The sequence below is a fragment of the Loxodonta africana genome, chromosome 23 (assembly GCF_030014295.1).
Source record: "Loxodonta africana isolate mLoxAfr1 chromosome 23, mLoxAfr1.hap2, whole genome shotgun sequence".
Taxonomy (NCBI): domain Eukaryota; kingdom Metazoa; phylum Chordata; class Mammalia; order Proboscidea; family Elephantidae; genus Loxodonta; species Loxodonta africana.
In genome coordinates, this window is record NC_087364.1 from 24,336,857 (window position 1) to 24,360,252 (window position 23,396).

The following is a 23,396-nucleotide window of genomic DNA, read 5'->3' on the forward strand; positions in this document are numbered from 1 at the left end:
GGTGAAGTGTCTGTTCATATCCTTTGCCCATTTTGTGATTGAGTTGCTTGTCTTTTTATTGTTGAGTTGTTGAAATTTTCTGTATATTTTAGAGATTAAACCTTTATCAGATATGTCATTGCCAAAGATTTTTTCCCAGTCTGTAGGTTCTCTTTTTTATTCTTTTGAAAAATTCTTTTGATGAGCATAAGTATTTAATTTTTAGGCAGTCCCAGTTATCTGGTTTATCTTCTGGAGTTTGTGTATTTTTAGTTATGTTTGACATTCTACTTATGCCATACGTTAGGGCCCCTAACATTGTCCCTATGTTTTCTTTCATGATCTTTATAGTCTTAGGTTTTACATTTAGGTCTTTGAACCATATTGAGTTAGTTTTTGTATACGGTGTGAGGTGTGGATCTTGTTTCATTTTTCTGCAAATGGATATCCGGTTTTGCCATCAATATTTGTTGAAGAGATGATCTCTTCCCTGTTTAATGGACCTCAGCCCTTTGTCAAAGATGAAGTGTCCGTAGGTGGGTTGATTTATTTCTGGGTTCTCAGTTCTGTTCCATTGTTCTATGTGTCTGTCATTGTGCTAGTATCGTGCTGTTTGACTACCATAGCTTTATAATAGGTTCTGAAATCTGGTAGTGAGGCCTACTACTTTGTTCTTCCCCTAGAGTTTTGTGATTTGCCAAGGCCACAGAGTTAGTCAGTGGAGGAGGTTATTACATGGCCCAGAAAGGCAGATCCAGAGCCTGCCCTGTGAGCCCTCCCATTTGGTCTTCTCTTTTGTCAGATGAGCCTGTGTAGGAACATCCAGTTTTTTTAAGTATTGATTTGATTCTTACGCTGCTGCAGAGAACGTTTCTGTGACTTCCTATTTTCTATTGAAGAAGTAAAATAGCCAATTAATATGTGACAAATAACTTACAGGTGAGGCTTTCCCAGCATCCTCTGCTTTTATTCGCTCATGTGAACCCAGTGTTCCAGTCATTAATCACATGCCTTGCCATGTCTGTGGTCGTGGTGTGTCCTGCTCACCATGTCTGTGGTCCTGGAGTGCCCTGTTCACCACGTCTGTGGTTCCTGTGTGTCCTGCTCACCATGTCTGTGGTCCTGGCATGTCCTGCTCACCATGTCTGTGGTTCCTGTGTGTCCTGCTCACCATGTCTATGGTCCTGGCATGTCCTGCTCAGCATGTCTGTGGTCCTAGAGTGCCCTGCTCCCCATATCTGTGGCTCCTATGTGTCCTGCTCACCATGTCTGTGGTCCTGGAGTGCCCTGTTCACCATGTCTTTAGTTCCTGTATGTCCTGCTCACCATGTCTGTGGTCCCGGCATGTCCTGCTTACCTTGTCTGTAGTCCTGGAGTGCCCTGCTCCTCATATCTGTGGCTTCTGTGTGTCCTGCTCACCATGTCCGTGGTCCTGGAGTACCCTGTTCATCATGTCTGTGGTTCCTGTGTATCCTGCTCACCAGTCTGTGGTCTTGGCGTGTCCTGCTAGCCATGTCTGTGGTTCTGGGGTGCCCTGCTCACCATGTCTGTGGTCCCTGTGTGCCCTGTTCACCATGTCTTTGGTCCCTGTGTGCCATGCTCACCGTGTCTGTGATCCTGGTGTGCCCTGCTCACCATGTCTGTGGTCCTGGTGTTCTCTGCTCACTCTGTCTGTGGTCCCGGCTTGCCCTGCTCCCTGTGTTTGCCACCCTGAAATCCCTGTAAAAGCTCCATTTTCTGCCGTGTTGTCTCAAGGTTTTTACCAGTCCTCCCTGGTCGAATTTTGCATTCATCTGGATTCATATTTGATTTATTTCACTCTTATGGCATTTATTTTGAACTGCATTTTATTGAGGTTGTTGTTATTATATTATTCCATGTCTTATCTAATTGGAGAATTATGAATGGCAGCATGGACTAGTTTTTAATACAGCATCAGTTTTGGACTCAATGAAATATTGAATGAATGTATGATGAGCCATACTAAATTAGCTAACATTAATTTTGTTTGATATCTAGTAGAAAGGTTGCTAGTAAGGAGTCTATGTGAATAATTTATTTTACATAAATCTCATGAAAGATGTTGTTAAAACCTTACTGAAACGTAATATGTTCTATTTCACCAGCATAGACGTTACTATTTTATCTAATGTGTTTTCTTACAAAGTATAGGTACCCTCTTCCTGGCATGTAACTCTGAGGAATCCACAACATTAAAGGTGCAAGGAAGTTGTCTTAGTTATCTAGTGCTGCTATACCAGAAATACCACAATTATATGGCTTTAACAAAGAGAAATTTATTCTCTTACAGTCTAGTAGGCGACAAGTCGAAATTCAGGGCACCGGCTCCAGGGGAAGGCTTTCTTTCTCTGTCAGCTCTGGAGGAAGGTCCTTGTCATTGATCTTCCCATGGTCGAGGATCTTATCAGGTGCAGGAACCCCATGTCCAAAGGACACGCTCTGCTCCCAGTGCTGCTTTCTCGGTTGTATGAGGTCCCTAAAAATTTTGTGTGCTTGCCACATGTAAAACATACTCACCCCATCATATCATAACAAAAGTATTAAATCAAGTCCAAAATCCAAAAATTCCTCTTCATCTGTGAAATCTAAAATACAGGTTATCTGCTTCCAAAGTACAATGGCAGAACAGACACAAGGTAGACATTTCCATTACAAATGGAAGAAATTGGAGGGAAAGAAGGCATAACAGGCACTGAGCAAGTCAGCGAAACACATTACATCAGCCCTCAAGGCTTTGAAAATAATCCTCTGTTCTCTGAGACCATTTACAGAAGGTAAACGTGCTAAATTCTTACCTCTTGTAACTTCTATACTTGTTCCCAAAGATGCTCCCGTAGGACAGGACACAAGGAAGACACATTACAATTTTTAAAATAGCCTTAAAATAGTACCGCCAATATAATCTACAAACCATAAAGCCCTGTATTCTTTCCAGTTTTTTTCTTACTTAATTTTATTGTAAATTCTCATATGAACGTAATTTAAAAGTTTAAAATTAATGTAAGTATATGTTTTTTTAGCAATTCTTTAATAAATAACACAGTTTCATGGAATTTTTAGAGTTCACAGTACTGCACATGTCATTATTATCTCAGAATGTTGAAATGGCAAACCTAGCCTAGCAGATCATTGGTAAAGTTAGGAAGTGAACCCAGTTTTTATTTTTCCAGGGATTTTATCACTTCTTCCTCATAGTGCCCCTATGTACAACAGAATGAAACACTGCCCAGTCCTGTGCTGTCCTCATGGCCATTGTTGTGCTTGAGGCCATTGTTGCAGCCACTGTGTCAACCCTTCTTGTTGAGGGTCTTCCTCTTTTTCGTTGACCCTCTACCTTACCAAGCATGATGTCCTTCTTCAGGGACTGATCCCTCCTCATAACATGTCCAAAGTACGTGAGACAAAGTCTCAATATCCTCGCTTCCAAGGAGCATTCTGGCTATACTTCTTCCAAGACAGATTTGTTCGTTCTTTTGGCAGTCTATGGTATGTACATTCAGTGTTCTTCGTCAGCATCGTAATTCAGAGGCATCGATTCTTCGATCTTCCTTATTCATTGCCCAGCTTTCGCATGCATGTGGGTGATTGAAAACACCATGGCTAGGGTCAGGCACACCTTAGTCCTCAAAGTAACATCTTTGCTCTTTAACACTTTAGAGGGATCTTTTGCAGCAGATTTGCCCAATGCAATGTGTCGTAAATTTCTTGAGTGCTGCTTCCATGGGCATTGATTGTGGATCCAGGTAAAATGAATTTCTTAACTTCAGTCTTTTCTCCATTTATCATGATGTTGCTTATTGGTCCAGTTGTGAGGATTTTTGTTTTCTTTATGTTGAAGTGTAACCCATACTGAAGGCTGTACTCCTTGATCTTCGTCAGTAAGTGTTTCAAGCCCTCTTTACTTTCTCTCCAAGCAAGGTTGTGTCATCTGTATATCACAGGTCGTTAATGAGCCTTCCTCCAATCCTGATGCCCTGTTCTTCTTCATACAGCCCAGTTTCTCAGATCATTTGCAGAGCATACAGATTGAATAAGTATGGTGAAAGGATACAAACCTGACACACACCTTTCCTGACTTTAAACTATCCAGCATCCCCTTGTTCTGTTTAAACGACTGCCTCTTGATCTATGTACAGGTTCCTCATGAGCACAATTAAACATTCTGGAATTTCCATTCTTGCCAATGTTATCCATAAATTGTTATGATCCACACTTTTGAATGCCTCTGCATAGTCAGTGAAACACAGGTAAACATCTTTCTGCTAGTCTCTGCTTTCATCCAGGATACATCTGACATCAGTAATGATATCACCTGTTCCATGTCTCCTTCTGAATCTGGCTTGAATTTCGAGCAGTTCCCTGTTAATGTGCAGCTGCAACCGCTTATGAATGATCTTCAGCTTAATTTTACTTGCGCATGATATTAATAATACTGTCTGCATTCAGTTGGGTCACCTTTCTTGGGAATAGGCATAAATAAGGATTTCTTTTAGTCAGTTGGCCAGGTAGCTGTCTTCCAAATTTCTTGGCATAGATGAGTGAGCACTTCCAGTGCTGCATCCATTTGTTGAAATATCTCAATTGGCATTCCGTCAATTCTGGAGCCTTGTTTTTCACCAATGTCTTCAGTGCTTCTTGTACTTCTTCCTTCATTACTGTCAGTTCTTGATCATATGCTACCTCCTGAAATGATTGAACATCGACCATTTCTTTTTGGTACAGTGACTCTGTGTATTCTTTCCATCTTCTTCTGATGCTTCCTGCTTTTGGTCAATATTTTGCCCATAGAATTCTTCAGTATTGCAACTCAAGGCTGGAATTTTTTCTTCCGTTCTTTCAGCTTGAGAAATGCCAAGTGTTTTCTTCTCTTTTGGTTTTCTAACTACAGGCCTTTGCGTATGTCATTGTAATACTCTGTCTTCTCTAGCCACCCTTTGAAATCTTCTGTTCAGCTCTTTTACTTACTTCATCATTGCTTCCATTCGCTTTAGCTCCTCGGCTTTCAAGAGTAAGTTTCAGAGTCTCCTCTGACATCCATCTTGGTCTTTTCTTTCTTTCCTGTCTTTTTAATGACTTCTTGCTTTCTTCATGTGTGATGTCCTTGGTGTCATTCCACAACTCGTCTGGTCTTTGGTCATTAGTGTTCAGTGTGTCAAATTTATTTTTGAGATGGTCTCTAAATTCAGATGGGATATACTCAGGGTTGTACTTTGGCTGTCATGGACTTGTATTAATTTTCTTTAGTTTTAACTCGTATTTGCATATGAGCAATTGATGGTTTGTTCTGCAGTTGGCCCTGGCCTTGTTCTGACTGATGATATTGAGTTTTCCCATCACCTTTTTCCACAGATGTAGTTGATTCGATTCCTGCGTATTCCACCTGGTGAGGGCCAAGTGTATAAAATAAAAAACCCAAATCCATTGCCATCCAGTCAGTTCTGTCATAGTGACCTAACAGGACAGAGTAGAACCGCCCCATAGGGTTTTCAAAGGGTCCCTGGTGGATTTGAACCGCTGACCTTTTGGTTAACAGCCAAATTCTTAACTACTGTGCCACCAGGGTTAGTCACCGTGTATTTGCAAGATAAGGTTTTCGGGAAGTCCCTGGTGGATTCGAACTGCCGACCTTTTGTTTAGCAGCCGAACTCTTAACTACTACACCACCAGGGTTAGTCACCGTGTATTTGCAAGGTATTTGCAATGAAGAAGTCTTGGGTCTTTCAAAATTCTATCATGTAATCTCTGACATTATTTCTATCACTAAGGCCTGTTTTCCAACTACTGATCCTTCTTCTTTGTTTCCAACTTTCACATTCCAATCACCAGTAATTATCTGTGCATCCTGATTACATGTTTGATCAATTTCAGCCTGCGAAAGTTCGTAAAAATCTCCAGTTTCTTCATCTTTGGCGTTAGTGGTTGGTACGTAAATTCGAATAATAGTTTTATTAACTGGTCTTCCTTGTAGGCATGTGGATATTTTCCTATCACTGACAGCGTTGTACTTAAGGATAGATCTTGAATGTTCTCTTCGACAATGAATGTAACACCATTCATCTTCAATTTGACATTCTTGGCATAGTAGACCATATGATAGTCCAATTCAGAATGGCCATTACGAGTCCACTTTAGCTTACTAATGCCTAGAATATCAATGTTTATGCATTCTATTTCAATTTTGACTATTTCCAGTTTTCCTGCATTCCACTTCCCAATTATTATTGGCTGTTTGCAGCTGTTTGTTCTCATTTGAGTTGTGCCACATCAGCAAATGAAGGCCTTGAAAGCTTGACTCCATCCGTGTCATTAAGGTCGACTCTGCTTTGGGGAGGCAGCTCTTCCCCAGTTGGGCCTCACTCTATCAGACAGTGTTCTGCTGCCTTTTGTAAAGTTTTCACTGGCTAACTTTTTTTTTACAAGTTGACCACCAGGTCCTTCTTCCTAGTCTGTGTTAGTCTGGAAGTTCACCTGACACCTGTCCACCACGGGTGACCCTGCTGGTATTTGAATACCGGTGGCATAGCTTCGAGCATTACAGCAACACGAAAGCTCCCACGGTAGAACAAACTGACAGGTGCACATGCGCGTGCGCGCGCGCGCACACACACACACACACACACAAAGACGTAGTAAAGGCTTAAGCACTCGGCTGTTAAGTATTCAGCTGCTAACTGAAAGGTTGGCAGTTTGAACCAACCCAGCGGGTCTTCAGGAAAAAGACCTGGTGATCTGCTTCCATAGAGATTATAGCCTAGAACAATCTATGGGGCAGTTCTATTCTGGTACGTGGGGTCGCTGTGAGCCAAAAATTGACTCGATAACATCCAACAACAGTAAATGCTTTGGGGAAAAGTTTTGGAATTGTACTGTTATTTTCAGTTATCTATCATCTTTTTTTTTTTTTTTCCTTGAAGGCCCTGGTGCAGTTGTTAAAATGCTTGGCTGCTAACCAAAAGGTCGGTGGTTCGAACGCATCAGCCACTGCGTGGGAGAAAGATGTGGCCGTCTGCTTCCATAAAGATTTACAGCCTTGGAAACCCTAGGGTATAGTTGCACTCTGTTGTATAGGGTGGCTATGAGTTGGAATAGATTAGATTGCAACGAGTTTAGTTTTGAATTTTTTAATTATCTTTTTTGCGATTCCACTGGTTACCATTAGGTGGTGATAAATGGCCACGTCAGAAACAAATTTGGCAATTGAAATCCTGGATGAAATAAAAGATTGGAGTCTCTGAGCACTTTATTGTTCCCATGAAATTTGAATCTTCTATGTTGGAAAATTTTTATTGTTACTATATACTTATTTCTTTTTAAGATCTTTAGCAAGCATGCATCTGCATCTTTTGTATTTATCTTAAAAAAAAAAATTAAACCTGTTGCTGTCAACTCGATTCCAACCCATAGCGACCCTATAGGACAGAGTAGAACTGCCCCATAGAGTTTCCAGGGAGCACCTGGTGGATTCAAATTGGCGACCTTTTGGTTAGTAGCCGTAGCACTTAAGCACTACGTCACCAGCATTTCTATTTTTAGGATCATGGTATAGTTGAGAGTCTATTGATAGTTATTGACCCCTTCCCTAAAGCGTTACATGTAATTTCACCTGTTGCCCATCATGTGTCCAGGTCCAGATGCCTGATTAGTTTTTCGTAATAAATTACTGAAAATTCGTCTCTCTTCCTCCAGCCATCTTGATGAATTACACGGACTGTGATTTATATTTCATCTTAAAACATTTGGGGCAATGCCTTTAGTAATGAATGTTTTCTGAGGAGATTGTGCATTATAAAGATAAACCTACATAGGTATACCAGCATATCACCATTGTCGTCATTGCCTACTGAGGGCATCCCAGGTACAGGTTCTATGCCAGGTTCTGGGGAAAAGAACTGGAGCCACACTCCTGCCCGGCCATCTCCAGTCTGCTTCCTCTCACCACTACACTGACCTCATTCTGCAGCAACTAAAACATATGGACAGTTAGAACTGGTACAGTGTGCTTTTCACTCTTCTGGATGTTCACTACACTTTGTGGAGAATTGAATTAGTTTCTTTCCCTCTGTCCTTTGAGCCTAGCCTTTTAAGATTAAGTATATTTTATAATCTACCCTTCAAATACTTAATGTTTTAGTCTAAAAATACTTTTTATGTTTCATACCAAATAGATCCAACTTTCAGATTCTCTTCCATAAGGATTTTTTAGAGGGGAAGGGAGGATTCTGTACTTGTTAGTATTGTTAATTTCAAAAATTGGTTTGATAACCTAGACATAAAATAGAACTCTAGAAGTTATGTAACTCGTAAAGCATAGAAACAACTATAAAATCATAAGAATATCATTTTGTCAGGATATTAAGTGCTTGTCAAAAATAGAAATAATGTATTATTTATAATATGTATTATACTTTTGTAAAAATGTTTAATGTTATTTTATATTTATATTTAAAGTTTGTTTTATTTAATGTGTCATTAAATTCAAACACATTTCAACAATATACATGTTGATTTGCCATCTTTCTGTCTATTAATTGTGAAATACTCATTTTAAATACCTTTAAATAAATTTACTTGCCCCGCATACAGCGTAAAAGAGCAGTGGACCTCAATGTTAAAATCTTGGATTTGAGTAGCACATTTCTGATGGGAACCCACATCCCAAACAAGATTGGGAAGCATCTCCTTCCAGAACACATTCGCCACCACTTTACGCTCGATGGCGAGCATGTACTAGTTGACGGTCTACATGCAGAAGCTCCGGATGACTTGGTTTGTGTGTTTCCTTCTCTTTATGTCTCATCTGTGTTTCTTAATTGACTCGACGGCACTGGGGTTGGTTTAATACCCTTAAAAACATAATAATACCCTTAAAAATACTTGGGTGTTATTAAGCCCTAAAAATTTAACTTGTGAGATTGTTAATCCCATAAATGCTTTGAATGAAGAAAATGGATTAATTACTCTCTTAAAGAATGCCTCATGTTAAAGTCTGATAAATAACAGCAATGATTGACATTCTAGACTACTCAGATTTTTAACGCACGCAGGTAGAGTTGCGTTATGGCAGAGAGACACATGCCCTGGGTAAGATTTTGTCCTACCTTTCCCATGGTGGTGCAGTGGTTGAGAGCTTGGCTGTTAATCAAAGGGTTGGCAGTTCGAATCCACCAGCTGCTCCTTGAAAACGCTATGGGGCAGTTCTGCTCTATCCTATAGGTTCACTCTGAGTCAAAATCGACTCGATGACAGTGGGTTTTGATTTTTAGTTTTTCCCCATAATAGCACCTAGAGTGCCAGGCAGGTATGCTGTTGTAGCCTGTACCGTTATTTGCCTTGTTTAAGCTGTGACTTCATTTTTAAAGCAGTGCTCATCTGCAGATAAAGTGGTGAAAATTACTTTCTATTATTGTTGCATAAGATTTTGTGTCATGGTATTTACACCTTGTACCATTTACTTTTTAAATATAGGTGCGAGAAGCTGCTTATAAAATTTTTCTTTATCCCAATGCTCGTCAGCTGAACTGTTTAGAAGAATTACTCAGCAACAGAGACCTTCTGGCGAAGTTAGTGGGATATTCCACATTTTCCCACAGGGCTCTCCAAGGAACTATTGCCCAAAATCCAGGTAAGCCTGCTTATCCAACTTTTAAGGATAAAGTTGGGTTTTTATGAAACTAAGCTTCTGATTTTATGCAGCTGTAAGTTATGCTCTGTCTTTAGTATTCTCAAAGACCTATTTTTTTGGGGGGGGGGATTTTCTCCATTTTTAGATAGGCATGGTTTTTATTTATTCATTTTTGTTTTATTATTATCTTTTTATTGTTTTAAGTGAAAGGTTGCAACTCAAGATAGTTTCTCTTAGAAAAAATAATACACACATTGTTATGTGACCCTGGTTTCTCTCCCTATAAATGTGACAGCACACGCCTCCTTTCCACCCTGGCTTTCCTGTGTCCATTCAGCCAACTCCTGTCCCTTTCTGCCTTCTCATCTCACCTCCTGACAGGAGCTTCCCATTTAGTCTCATGTTTTTTTATCTACTTGAGCTAAGATGCACTTTTTTCACAAATATCATTTTATGTCTTATACTCCAGGCTGATCTTTGTTGTAAGAGTTGGCTTCAGGAATGATTTCAGTTCTGGGCTAACAGAGTTTCGGGGGCCATATCGTCTGGGGTCCCTCCAGTCTCAGCCAGACCATTAAGTCTGGTCTTTTTACTAGAATTTGAATTCTGCACCCCACTTTTCTCCTGCTCCGTCAGGAACTCTCTGTTGTGTACCCTGTCAGGGCAGTCATTGGTGGTAGCCGGGCACCATCTAGTTTTTCTGGTCTCAGGCTGATGAAGTCTCTGGTTTATGTGGCCCTTTTGTCTCTTGGGCTAATATTTTCCTTGTGTCTTTGGTGTTCATTATTCTCCTTTGCTCCAGGTGGGTTGGGACCAATCATGCATCTTAGATGGCTGGTTGCAAACTTAAGACCCCAGACACTGTTCATCAAAGTGGGATGCAGAACATTTTCTTAATAAATTTTGTTACGCCAGTTGACCTAGGTGTCCCCCGAAATTATGATCCCCAGGCCCCTGCCCCTGCTACTCTGTCCCTCGAAGTGTTTGGTTTTGTTCAGGAAACTTCTTAGTTTATATTTTAGTCCAGTTGTGCTGACTTCCCCTGTATTGTGTGTTGTCCTTTCTGTCACTTAAGAAAATTCTTGTCTGCTATCTAAAAAAAAAAAATTTTTTTTTTTTTTTTATCTAGTTAGGTAACCATCAAAGAATGTTTTCTTCTGTGTTTAAACCTTTTCTTGAGTTCCTTTAATAGTGGTCTTATACAATATTTGTCCTTTCATGACTGACTGATTTCAGTCAGCATTATGCCTTCCAGATTCATCCATTTTATGAGATGTTTTGCAGATTCATCGCTCTTCTTCATCGTTGAGTAGTATTTCATTGTGTGAATGTGCTGTAATTTGTTCATCCATTCATCCATTGATGGGTACCTAGGTTGTTTCTGTCTTTTTGCTATTGTAATCAGTGCAGCAGTGAGCATGGGTGTGCATATATCTATTCTTGTGATGGCTCTTATTTCTCTAGGATATATTCCAAGGAGTGGGAGTGCTGGATAGTATGGTACCTCTATTTCTAGCTTTTTAAGGAAGTGCCAAATCAATTTTCAAAGTGGATGTACCATTTTACATTCCCACCAGCAGTGTATAAGTGTTCCAGTCCCTCCACAGCCTCTCCAACATTTCTTATTTTGTGTTTTTTGGATTAGTGCTAGCGTTGTTGGGGTGAGATGGTATCTCATTGTAATTTTGAATTGCATTTCTCTAATGGCTACTGATCATGAGCATTTCCTTATGTATTTTTAGCCACCTGAATGTCTTCTTTGGTGAAGTACCTCTTTATATTCTTTGCCCATTTTTTAGTTGCCTAATTTGTCTTTTTGTTGCTGAGTTTTTGCAGTATCTGGTAGATTTTAGAGATTAGACGCTAATTAGATTTGTGGTAGCCAAAAATTTTTTCCCAGTCTGTAGATTGCCTTTTTACTCTTTTGGTGAAGTCTTTTGATGAGCATAGGTGTTTGATTTTTAGGAGCTTCCAGTGTCTACTTTGTCTTCTGGTGTTTGTGTATTGTTAGTAATGTTTTGTATTCTGTTTATGCCACGTGTTAGAGCTCCTAGCATTGTCCGTATTTTTTCTTCCATGATCTTTATCATTTTAGGTTTTATGTTTAGGTCTTTGATTCATTTTGGGTTAGTTTTTGTGCATGGTGTGAGGTATGGGTCTTGTTTCATTTTTTTGCAGATGGATATCCAGTTATGCCAGGACCACTTGTTAAAGGGACTGTCTTTTCCTCAGTTAACGGACTTCAGGCCTCGCAGCAGCTCATCGGTGAATGAATTTATGTCTGGATTCTCAATTTCGTTGCACTGGTCTACGTATCTGTTGTTGTACCACTACCAGGCTGTTTTGACTACCATGGCAGTATAATAGGTTCTAAAATTAGGTAGTGATGTGAGGCCTCCCGCTTTGTTCTTCTTCAGTAATGCTTTACTTACCTGGGGCCTCTTCCCTTTCCATATGAAGTTGGTAATTTGTTTCTCCATCTTGTTAAAAAATGCCTTTGGAATTTGTATAAGGCTTGCATTGTATCTGTAGATTACTTTCAAAGCGCTCCTTGTTGGTGTGGAAGAATCCAACTGAGTTTTGTATGTTTATCTTGTATCCTGATAATTTGCTGAAATCTTCTATTAGTTCCAGTAGTTTTCTTGTGATTCTTTGGGGTTTTCTGTGTATAAGATCATATCATCTGCAAATAGAGATACTTTTAATTCTTCCTTACCAATTTGGGTTCTCTTTATTTCTTTTTCTAGCCTAATTGCTCTGGCTAGGACCTCTAGTACAATGTTGAATAAGAGTGGTGGTAAAGGGCATTTTTGTCTGGTTCCTGTTCTCAAGGGAAATGGTTTCAGGCTCTCTCCATTTAGGATGATGTTGGCTGTTGGCTTTGTGTAAACGCCATTTATTATGTTGAGGAATTTACCTTCTATTCCTATTTTGCTGAGAGTTTTTATTATGAATGCATTTTGAACTTGTCAAATGCCTTTTCTGTGTGAATTAATAAGATCATGTAGTTCTTGTCTTTTGTTTCATGTATGTGATGGATTACATTGGTTGTTTTTCTAATGCTGAACCATCCCTGCATACCTGGTAGGAATCCCACTTGGTCGTGGTGAATTTTTTTTTGATATGTTGTTGAATCCTACTGGCTAGAATTTTGTTGAGGATTTTTGTGTGTATGTACGTTAGGGATATTGGTCTGTAATTTTCTTTTTTTTGTGGTGTCTTTACCTGGTTTTGGTATCAGGGTTATGCTGGATTCATAGAGTGTGTTTGGGAGTATTCTATCCGTTTCTGTGCTCTGAAATACCTTTAGTGGTAGTGGTGGTAACTCTTCTCTGAAAGTTTGTTAGAATCCTGCAGTGAAACCATCAGGGCTTTTTTTTTGGCGGGAGTTTTTAAATTACCTTTTCAATCTCTTCTTTTGTTATAAGTTTATTTGGTTGGTCTACCTTTGTTTGTGTTAGTTTAAGTAGGTAGTGTGTTTTTAGAAATTTGTCCGTTTCCTCCAGGTTTTCAAATTTTTTAGAGTACAGTTTTACATAGTATTCTGTTATGATTCTTTTAATTTCACTTGGGTCTGTTGTGATATCACCCATCCCATTTCTTCTTCAGGTTATTTGCTTCCTCTCTTGTTTTTCTTTTGTCATTTTGGCAGTGGTTTATTGATTTTGTCAACCCTTTCAAAGAACCACCTTGTGGTCTGAACTCTTTCAATTGTTTTTCCTTATTCTATTTCATTTAATTCTTCTCTAATTTTTATTATTTACTTTCTTCTGGTGCTCGAGGGTTTCTTTTGCTGCTATTTGTTTGAGTTGCAGGCAGGGTTAATGTTTTGGTTTTCGCCCTTTCTTCTTTTTGGATGTGTGTATTTATTACTATAAATTGGCTTCTGAACACTGCTTTTTCTGTGTCCCAAAGGTTCTGGTAGGATGTGTTTTCATTCTCATTTAATTCTGTGAATTTCTTTATTCCATCCTTAGTTTCTTTTATAACAGTATATTTTTTGAGCAAGGTGGTATTCATTTTCAAAGTGTTAGATTTTTTTTCCTTGCTTTTTCTGTTATTGATTTCTACTTTTATAGCTTTACTGTCAGAAAAGGAGCTTTGTAGTATTTCAGTGCTTTGGATTCTGTTAAGGCTTGCTTTATGGCCTATATGTTGTCTATTCTAGAGGATGTTCCATGTGTGCTAGAAAAGAAAGTATACTTGGCTGCTGTTGGGTGGAGTGTTCTGTATATGTCAATGACATCAAGTTGGTTGATTGTGGCATTTAGATCTACCTCTTTATTGAGTTTCTTTCTGGATGTTTTGTTCTTCACCAAAAGTGGTGTTTTGAAGTCTCCTGCTATTATTGTGGGGCTGTCTCTCTCTCTTTTCAATGCTGTTAGCGTTTGTTTTATGTATTTTGGAGCCCTGACATTGGGTGTGTAAATATTTATTATGGTTATGTCCTCCTGATATTTTGACCCTTTAATTAATTAATTACATAGTGTCCTTCCTTATCCTATGTAGTAGATTTTACCTTAAAGTCTATTTTGTCAGAGATGAATATTTTCACGGCTGTTCTTTTTTAATTTTTATTTGATATATTTACTTCCATCCTTTGAGTTTTAGTTTGTTTGTTTCTTTAAGTCTAAGGTATGTCTCTTGTAGGCAGCACACAGATCTTACTTTTTTATCCATTCTGCCGCTCTCTGTCTCTTTACTGGTGCATTTAATCTGCTTATATTCAGTGTAATTATTGGTAGGTATGAGTTCGCCACTGTCATTTTGATGTCTTTTTTTTGTGTATTATTGACAGTTTCTTTGTTCCACTTAATTTTCTGTGCTGAGTTGTTTTTCTTTATGAATATCTTTTCATATTTTTCATCGTTGCTGATTTTGTATTTGCTAAGTCTTTGTGTTTTTCTTGTTTTTTATTTTGATGTGTAGGATTGTTAGTTTCCCTTGTGGTTGCCTTCATATTTACCCCTGTTTTTTGAAGTTTAAACCAATCTTTTATTTCTTTATTTCAATGCTTACATTTTTCAGTCCCTCCTTTTTGTTTTAATGTTGTCATCTTTTACATATTGATGTCTGTGTTTCCCCATTTGTAGTATTTTGGCTTTAATTTATTTTTGTGACTTGACTTCCATATCTGGGTTTATATCTGGTTGCTCTTTCCTGTGTTGTAGTCTTGGGTCATTATCTGATGTTATTGATTTTCTAACTAGAGGACTGCCTTTAGTATTTATTGTAATTTTGGTTTGGTTTTTGCAATTTCTCTGAACTTCTTTTTATCTGGGAATACCCTAGTTTCACCATCATATTTGAGAGACAGTTTTGCTGGATATATAATTCCTGGTTGGCAGTTTTTTTCTTCAAGGCTTTATGTATGTCACCCAGTGCCTTCTTGCCTGTATGGCTTGTGCTGAGTGGCCAGAGCTTAGTCTTATTGACTTCCCTTTGTAGGTGACATTCCATTTATCCCTAGGTGCTCTTAAAATTCCTTCTTTATCTTTGATTTTGACAAGTTTGATTATAATATGTATTGGTGACTTTCTTTTGGGATCTACCTTGCGTGGGGTTCAGCAAGCAACTTGGATAGATATCTTCTTATCTTTCACAATATCCAAGAAGTTGTCTGCCAACAAATCTTCAACAATTCCCTCTGTATTTTCTGTTGTCTACCCCTGATCTGGTACTTCAGTCACTCATAGGTTATTCTTCTTCACAGAGTCCCACATAATTCTTAGAGTTTCTTCATTTTTTTTTAATTCTTTTATTTGATTTTTCCTCAGATAAGTTGATGTCAAGTGCTTTATCTTCAGTCTCACCAACTCTGACTTCCATTGCCTCAATTCTGCTCCTATGACTTTCTGTTGAGTTGTCTAATTCTGAAATTTTACTGTTAATCTTCTGGATTTCTGTTTGCTGCCTCTCTGTTGATTCTTGCAGTGTGTTAAATTTGTCATTGAGCTCTTTTATAATCTTCTTAAGTTCCTCTGTTGCTTTGTCTGTCTGTTCCTTGGCTTGTTCTCATTTTGCCTATTCTCCTTCTTGATCTCTTGAAGAGTTTTGTATATTTATCTTTTGTATTCTACCTCTGGTAATTCCAGGAAATTCCCCTCCTCTGGAAGATTTCTTGATTCTTCGTTTTGGGAACTTGCTGAAGCCATCATGGTCTGCCTGTTTATGTGATTTGATATTGACCGTTGTCTCCGAATCATCAATAAGTTATTACATTTATTCATTTTATGTTTACTTATTGTGTCCTAGCTTCTTGTTTTGTCTTGTTTAGATATGCCCATATAGGCTGTTTGAGTGAGCTAATTGGATTATTGGTGCTGTTGAAGCTCTAACGTCCTGTCACCAGGTGGTTAGATTTGTTACTAGAAAAAAAAAAAATTTTTTTTTTTTATGTTAGCCCAGGAGTCCGTTTACTTTTCTTGTATGGATTCTGCTCAGGTGTCCAGATAGTTGGTCACCAAGTGTGTGGTGCAGGCTCTGACCTACAGTCCTAGACAGGCAGAGATGATTGGAGTAGGTGCAGGTATCTGGCTGCAGTAGGGTGGTCATGCGCTGAGCAAGGCAGGTGGCTGACGGCTGCCCCTGAGCATCTGGGATAAAAGTGTGCCCACTACTTAGAGTGCGCACATGGGTGGGTTTTGCAGCCAGATGGTGGGTACCCTGTGCTGTTGGCTGTAAGGACTAGGAGGCACCACTTATTATTGGACCCTTGTCATAGGTGGCTAGGTGGCATGGGTGGAGCCACTAGTCCTCGGGCCCCTGATGTGGGTAGGTGGGGACCCTGCAGAATGGTGTTAAATGTCATAAACCTACCACTCCACCACATAGTTGACACAGTGAAGTTAGGCTTCAGGTATATACCCTGTTTTACTGTGCTAATGAAGGCCTATGCTGTTAAAATGGGCCCACACAAGTCATGCAGGGATGAAAGGCGTTCGAAATCCCTGGACCCCTTATGCCTGTGCCTAGGCAAAGGAGCTGTACCTGCCCTGAGTTCCCGGCTTATGGCAGCTGGCAGATTATTTTTTCCTGTTTGTTAACTTGTTCCCTCTCCCAGGCTGGGAGAACTGCTCAGGCTATGTGACGGGCCCTACTTCCACCCCAGGGGAGGTGGCAGTCGGCAATCTCTGAAGCCGGCCGGGGACCAAGTGCAGAGCGGGGAAGGAGCAGTGAGAGAGGTTCTTCTCAAATGGGGTGTCTTTTGATCCAGGCAGTAGGTTGTATGCATGTATATGCACGTACTTAGCTTTTGCCGATTGAGAGTTGCTTCCCGCTGGTTCTGGAGTGTTAAGCAGACTCTCCCCGACTCAGTCTCTCCCAATGTGGAAGATGCATCCTGAATGATATCGCTCGCGTCACTGCGCTTGTCAGCTGATCCGGCCTGCACGGTGCCGGTACCCACTGGGTCAGGTCTGATAACTCCTCGCTGCTTCTGAACTCTCTTCCTCCCCCGCCACTCAGTCTGATTCCTCAACTTTGCCTTTGATGTTCAGGTCTCCTAGATTGTCACATATAATCCATTTACTTGTTTTTTCGGATCTTTGATGCAAGAGGGACCAATGGAAGTGTCTGACTACTCAGCCGTCTTGGCCCCACACCCCTAAGCATAGTTTTTAAATAGAGGTAGTAATTTGGCATATGTTTTATTTCATGTACACATGTTGAAAATAAATCATACTTAAATTTTCATTTGATGCTAGTTAAAATTATTAGCATATTAACTCAACTAGTTTTTGTGTTCAATCTAAGCAGATTGTGCCATTGGTGAGAATTGGGGCAAGAGAGGATGAAAGATCAAGGTTAAATGTAGGGTAGATCATGTAAAAACACAGGATCTTGTAAACTTTTCAGAGAGCAGAAGACTGCTTGGGAAGGAGAAAAGCATCTTTCCTTGGGTTTGTGATAAACTTGCATTGTGCTGTATTGAATTCTTTATGATTTATGATGTTACATTGTAATAATATGGTGTGGTTGTTGTATGATGTAGAGTCAACTCTGAGTAGTAGTCACCCTATATGACAGACTAGAGCTGCCCAGTAGGGTTTCCTAGGCCATAATCTTTTTGGGGGCAGATAGCCAGTTCTTTGTCTTGCAGAGCCACTAGGTAAGCTTGAACAGCTGACCTTTAACTGAGAGCTTAACTGTTGTTACCAGGACTCTTTCGGTAATGATGTAAAGGTAAATAAATAAGGTTTTTTTCAAAGACATTTGTTAAACTACAGTTTAATTTTAGGAACTGAGTCAGGAGTAGGGAGGTGGTTATGGTGGAGCTGTTCAGATTTAAGACGTGTTTTAGAGGTAGAATTTACAAACCTTGTGACGGATTGTGAGGGGAGTAGACAGTGGAGGGTGACCTTGGTTTCTGATTTGTGCATCTGGATGGGCATGCTATTTACTGATACAGGAAATGCTGGAAAAAACTGGGAGGAAGATCACATTCCTAATTCTGTCCTGTCTTTATCCATGTTTACCCCTTCTGTCTCTTAAAATCAAACCAGTTGCCATTGGGTTGGTGACAACTCATGGCGACCCCATGTGTATCACAGTAGAACTGTACTCCATGGGGCCTTTGATGGCTGAGTTTTGGAAGTAGATCACCAGTCCTTTCTTCCGAGGCTCCTCCTTTGCCTTAGCATTTGAGTGTACCCTCTGTTCGCACCACCTAGGGATATCTTCTCCAGAGTTTTCTTACCTTTACTCAGTCTTATTTCCCAGTCTTCAGTAAAAGCCATTCCTTTGATCTTTCAAGGCTTTCTGGGAAGCCATGAGCACGTCACACCTGTTCCCTGTCATGGAGAACAGCTTCAGCTTCCCCTTCCCAATTGATTTGTTAACATTTTTTCCAGTTTTTCTGCGCTCAGCTCAAAACCCACCTCTTTTTTTGAAGCCTTGTCAAACTTTTTCACTTTCCTTGGACTTCCTTGTTCTTGAACCCTTAAAAAGCACTTAAAATTTGTGTCAAATAATTTAGCTCCTAAATAGATATTGTATCATTTTTATGTGTTTCTGTAGTTACTGTTGTTGCCAGATTGTTACAGTAATAAAAAATAAATAAAAAGAAAAAAATAATAATTGCCAGATTGTTACAGTAAAAAAAAAAGACATTTATTCAGTGTTACTCTGTGCCGTTATCTCATTTAATTTCTCTACACCTTTGTGAGGTGTTGTCGTTGTTGTTAGGTGCCATTGAGTCAGTTCTGACTCATAGTAGCCTTGTCCACAACAGAACAAAACACTGTCTGGTCCTGTGCCATCTTCTCAGTTGTTTCTATGCTTGAGCCCATTGTTGCAGCCATTGTGTCAATCCATCTCATTGAGGGTCTTCCTCTTTTTCACTGACCCTTTACCAAGCATGATGTCCTTCTCTGGGGATGGATCCCTCCTGATAACATGTCCAAAGTATGGGAGACATAGCCTCACCATCCTTGCTTCTAAGGAGCATTCTGGTTGTACTTTCCAAGACAGATTTGTTCATTATTTGACAGTCCATGGTATATTCAATATTCTTTGCTAACACCACAATTCAAAGGCATCAGTTCTTCTTCGGTCTTCCTTATTCATTGTCCAGATTTTGTATGTGTATGAGGTGATTGAAAACACCATGGCTTGGGTTATGTGCAGCTTAATCTTCAAGGTGACATCTTTGCTTTTTGACACTTTAAAGAGATCTCATGTAGCTGATTTGCCCAGTGAAATGCATCTTTTAATTTCTTGACTGGTGCTTCCATGGGTGTTGACTGTGGATCCAAGTAAAATGAAATCCTTGACAACTTCAATCTTTTCTCCATTTATCATGATGTTGCTTATTGGTCCAGTTGTGAGGAATTTTGTTTTCTTTATGTTGAGGTGTAATCCACACTGAAGGCTGTGGTCTTTGATTTTCATTAGTAAATGCTTCAAGTCCTCTTCACTTTCAGCAGTCAAGGTTGTGTCACCTGCATAATGCAGGTTGTTAATGAGTTTTCCTCCACTCTTGACGCTACGTTCTTCATATAGTCCGGCTCCTCGGATTATTTACTCAGCATACAGATTGAAAGGATACAACCCTGACATACACCTTTCCTGACTTTAAACCATGTAGTATCCTCTCGTTCTGTTCGAATGACTGCCTCTTGATCCACATAGAGATTCCCCATGAGCACAGTTAAGTGTTCCTGAATTCCCATTCTCCACCATGTAATCCATAATTTGTTATGATCTGTACAATCGAATGTCTTTGCATAGTCAATAAAACACAGGTAAACATCTTTCTGGTATTCTCTGCTTTCAGCCAGGATCTCTCTGACATCAGCAATGATATCCCTGGTTCCACGTCTTCTTCTAAATCCGGCTTGAATTTCTGGCAGTGGCCTGTCAATATACAGCTGCAGCCGCTTTTGGATGGTCTTTCAGCAAAATTTTGCTTGCATGCCATATTAATGATATCGTTCGGTAATTTCTGCATAAGGTTGGATCGCCTGTCTTGGGAACAGGCATAAATACGGATCTCTTCCAGTTGGTTGGCCAGGTAGCTGTCTCCCAGATTTCTTGGTGTAGATGAGTGAGCTACATCGGTTTGTCGAAACACCTCAATCGGTATTCCCTCAGTTCTTGGAGCCTTGTTTTTCACCAGTGCCTTCAGTGCAGATTGGACTTCTTCAGTACCATCAGTTCCTGATCATATGCTACCTCCCGAAATGGTTGAGTGTTGACCGACTCTTTTTGGTATAGTGACTGTGTATTCCTTCTATCTTCTTTTGCTGCTTCCTATGTCATGTAATATTTTCCCCATAGAATCCTTCAGTATTGCAACTCGAGGCTGGAATTTTTTCTTCAGTTCTTTTAGCTTGAGAAATGCTGAGTGTGTTCTTCCCTTTTGGTTTTCTATCTCCAGCTCTTTGCACATGTCATCATAATACTTTACCTTGTCTTCTCTAGCTGCCCTTTCTGTTCAGCTCTTTTACTTCATCATTTTTTCCTTTTGCTTTAGCTACTCAACGTTCAAGAGCAAGTTTCAGAGTCTCTTCGTTTATCCATTTTGGCCTTTTCTTTCTTTCCTGTCTTTTTAATGACCTATTGTTTTCTTCACATATGATGTCCTTGATGTCATTCCACAGCTCACCTGGTCTTCAGTCATTAGCGTTCAGCGCGTCAAATCTATTCTTGAGATGGTCTCTGAATTCAGGTGGAATATACTTAGGGTTGTACTTTGTCTGTCATAGACTTGTTCTAATTTTCTTCTGTTTCAACTTGAACTTGCCTATGAGCAATTGATGGTCTGATCTGCAGTCAGCCCCTGGCCTTGTTCTGACTGATGATTTGGAGCTTTTCCATTGTCTCTTTCCACAAATGTAGTCGATTTGATTCCTGTGTATTCCGTCTGGCAAGGTCCGTGTGTATAGTTGCCGTTTATGTTGTTGAAAAAAGGTATTTGCAATTAAGAAGTCATTGGTCTTGCAAAATTCAGTCATGTGATCTCTGGCATAGTTTCTATCACCAAGGCCATATTTTCCAAATATTGATCCTTCTTTGTTTCCAACTTACCCATTCCAATCACCAGCAATTATCAGTGCATCCAGATTGCATGTTTGATCAATTTCAGACTGCAGAAGTTGGGAAAAATCTTCAATTTCTTCATCTTTCACCTTAGTGGTTGGTGCATAAATTCGAATAATAGTCGTATTAATTGGTCTTCCTTGTAGGCATATGGATATTATCCTTATCACTTACAGTGTTGTTCTTCTGGGTAGATCTTGAAACGTTCTTTTTGACAGTGAATGCAATGCCTTTCCTCTTCAAGTTGTTGTTCCTGGCATGGTAGACCATATGAGTGTCGGATTCAAAATGACCAATACTAGTTCATTTCAGCTCACTAATGCCTAGGATATTGATGTTAATGTATTCCATTTCATTTTTGATGATTTCCAGTTTTCCTAGATTTATACTTTGTACATTCCAGGTTCCAATTATTAATGGACATATGCAGCTGTTTCTTCTCATTTTGAGCCATGTCACATCAGCAGATGAAGGTCTCGAAAACGTGACTCCATCCACATCATTAAGGTTGACTCTACTTTGAAGAGGCACCTCTTCCTCTGTTGTATTTTGAGTGCCTTCCAATCTGAAGGGCTCATCTTCTGGCACTGTATCAGACAGTGTTCTGCTGCTATTCATCTCTCATCACTTCCTTCTGAGCCCTCACCAGAATTGTCTTAGATGTCCGCTTTTCCACCAAAAGTCTCTTCAAGGCAATCTAAGTGTTTATTCTTAGGCACTTTAAAACTCAGCCTGTACCCATTCACAGTTTCAAAACTGCTTCCACATTTTAGGTATCTGTTAGAGTAACACCCCACTCTCAGTACCAAGTATCGTCTTAGTTATCTAGGGCTGCTATAACAGAAATACCACAAGTGGATGGCTTTAACAAAGAGAAATTTATTCTCTCACAGTCTATGAGGCTAGAAGTCCAAATTCAGGGTGCCAACTCCAGGGGAAGACTTTGTTTCTTTGTCAGCTCTGGGGGAATGACCTTGTCATCAATATTCCCCTGTCGAGGAGCTTCTCAGCATAAGGACCCTGGGTCCAAAGGATGCACTATTCTCCTGTCTCTTATTTCTTGGTGGTATGAGGTTCCCCTGTCTCTCTGTTTGCTTCTCTATTTTATATCTCAAAAGAAATTGGCTCAAGACATAATCTAATCTTGTAGATTGAGTCCTACCGCATTAACATAACTGCTGCTAATTTACCTCATTAACATCATCAGAGATAGGATTTACAACACATAGGAAAATCATATCAGATGACAAAATGGTGGACAGTCACACAATACTGGGAATCATGGCCTAGCCAAGTTGACTCACATCTTGTGGGGACTATGGTTAGGCTGGAAACCTTGGTGGCATAGTGGTTAAGTGTTATAGCTGCTAACCAAAAGGTTGGCAGTTCATATCCACCTGGTGCTCCTTGGAAACTCTATGGGCAATTCTGCTCTGTCCTATAGGGTGACTGTGAGTCAGAATCGACTCAATGGCAACGGGATTAGTTTTGGGCTTGGTATGGTTAAGTTAATTAGATACTGTTAAAAAGGGGCAGAGCCAAAGCCAGACCCATGCCCTAAATTTATGGTCTTCCATAGCCTGCTTGAGACCAACAGTCCTATCTTTTATATACTCTTTATCCTCTAGCTTCATTCATTGATTCAACAAATATTTACTGAGTGCCTGCTATATGTCAGATATTATGAAACCCGTTGATGTCAAGTCATTTCCAACTTGTAGTGACACTATAGGACAGAGTAGAACTGCATAGGGTTTCCAAGGCTGAAATCTTCACTGAAGCAGACTGCTGCATCTTTCTCTCACAGATATTATTATAGGTCAGGAAATAAGTCAGCATATGAAATAAATGAAAATCCTTGCCCTTATGCAGTTTACATTCTTGTGGGGGAAGACAGACAAGAACAAAATGAATAGGTAAACCAGATGGTGTGTTATTAGTTAATATATGCTGTGGAGAAAAATTAGATAAGGGAGGGGACAAGGAATATGAGTGGGTGGTGGTGCAGTTTTAAGTAGGGTTGCCAGGGAAGGGCTTATTGAGAAAGTGACATGCAGGCCTTTCCCTTGAAGGAGATGCAGGATAAGACTGTGGCTCTATGGGAGGAGGGTTACAGGTAGAGGGTAGAAAAGTGCCTCCATGTTTGGGGAAGAGCACAGAGGGCAAAGTGGTTAACATGGAGTGACTGAGGGGAGAGTGGTAAGTGGTTTGAACAGATGTTATAAAGGACTGG

General features: G+C 39.8%; 1 protein-coding gene across 4 annotated transcripts in view; it reads left to right on the plus strand.

Annotated features, from left to right (window-relative positions):
- The window catches only part of MIPEP (mitochondrial intermediate peptidase), a 227,938-nt gene that overhangs the window by 27,238 nt on the left and 177,304 nt on the right, over positions 1–23,396 (plus strand). For all 4 annotated transcript variants that reach the window (XR_002786773.2, XR_010319113.1, XM_064275339.1 and 1 more), the window contains exons 6-7: positions 8,584–8,766; positions 9,466–9,622. Coding sequence is in view for 2 of the 4 variants with exons in the window: in XM_064275339.1 (XP_064131409.1) it covers positions 8,584–8,766; positions 9,466–9,622 (340 nt within the window). In the remaining 2 variants the exon portion in view is untranslated. The remainder of the gene's footprint in view (positions 1–8,583; positions 8,767–9,465; positions 9,623–23,396) is intronic.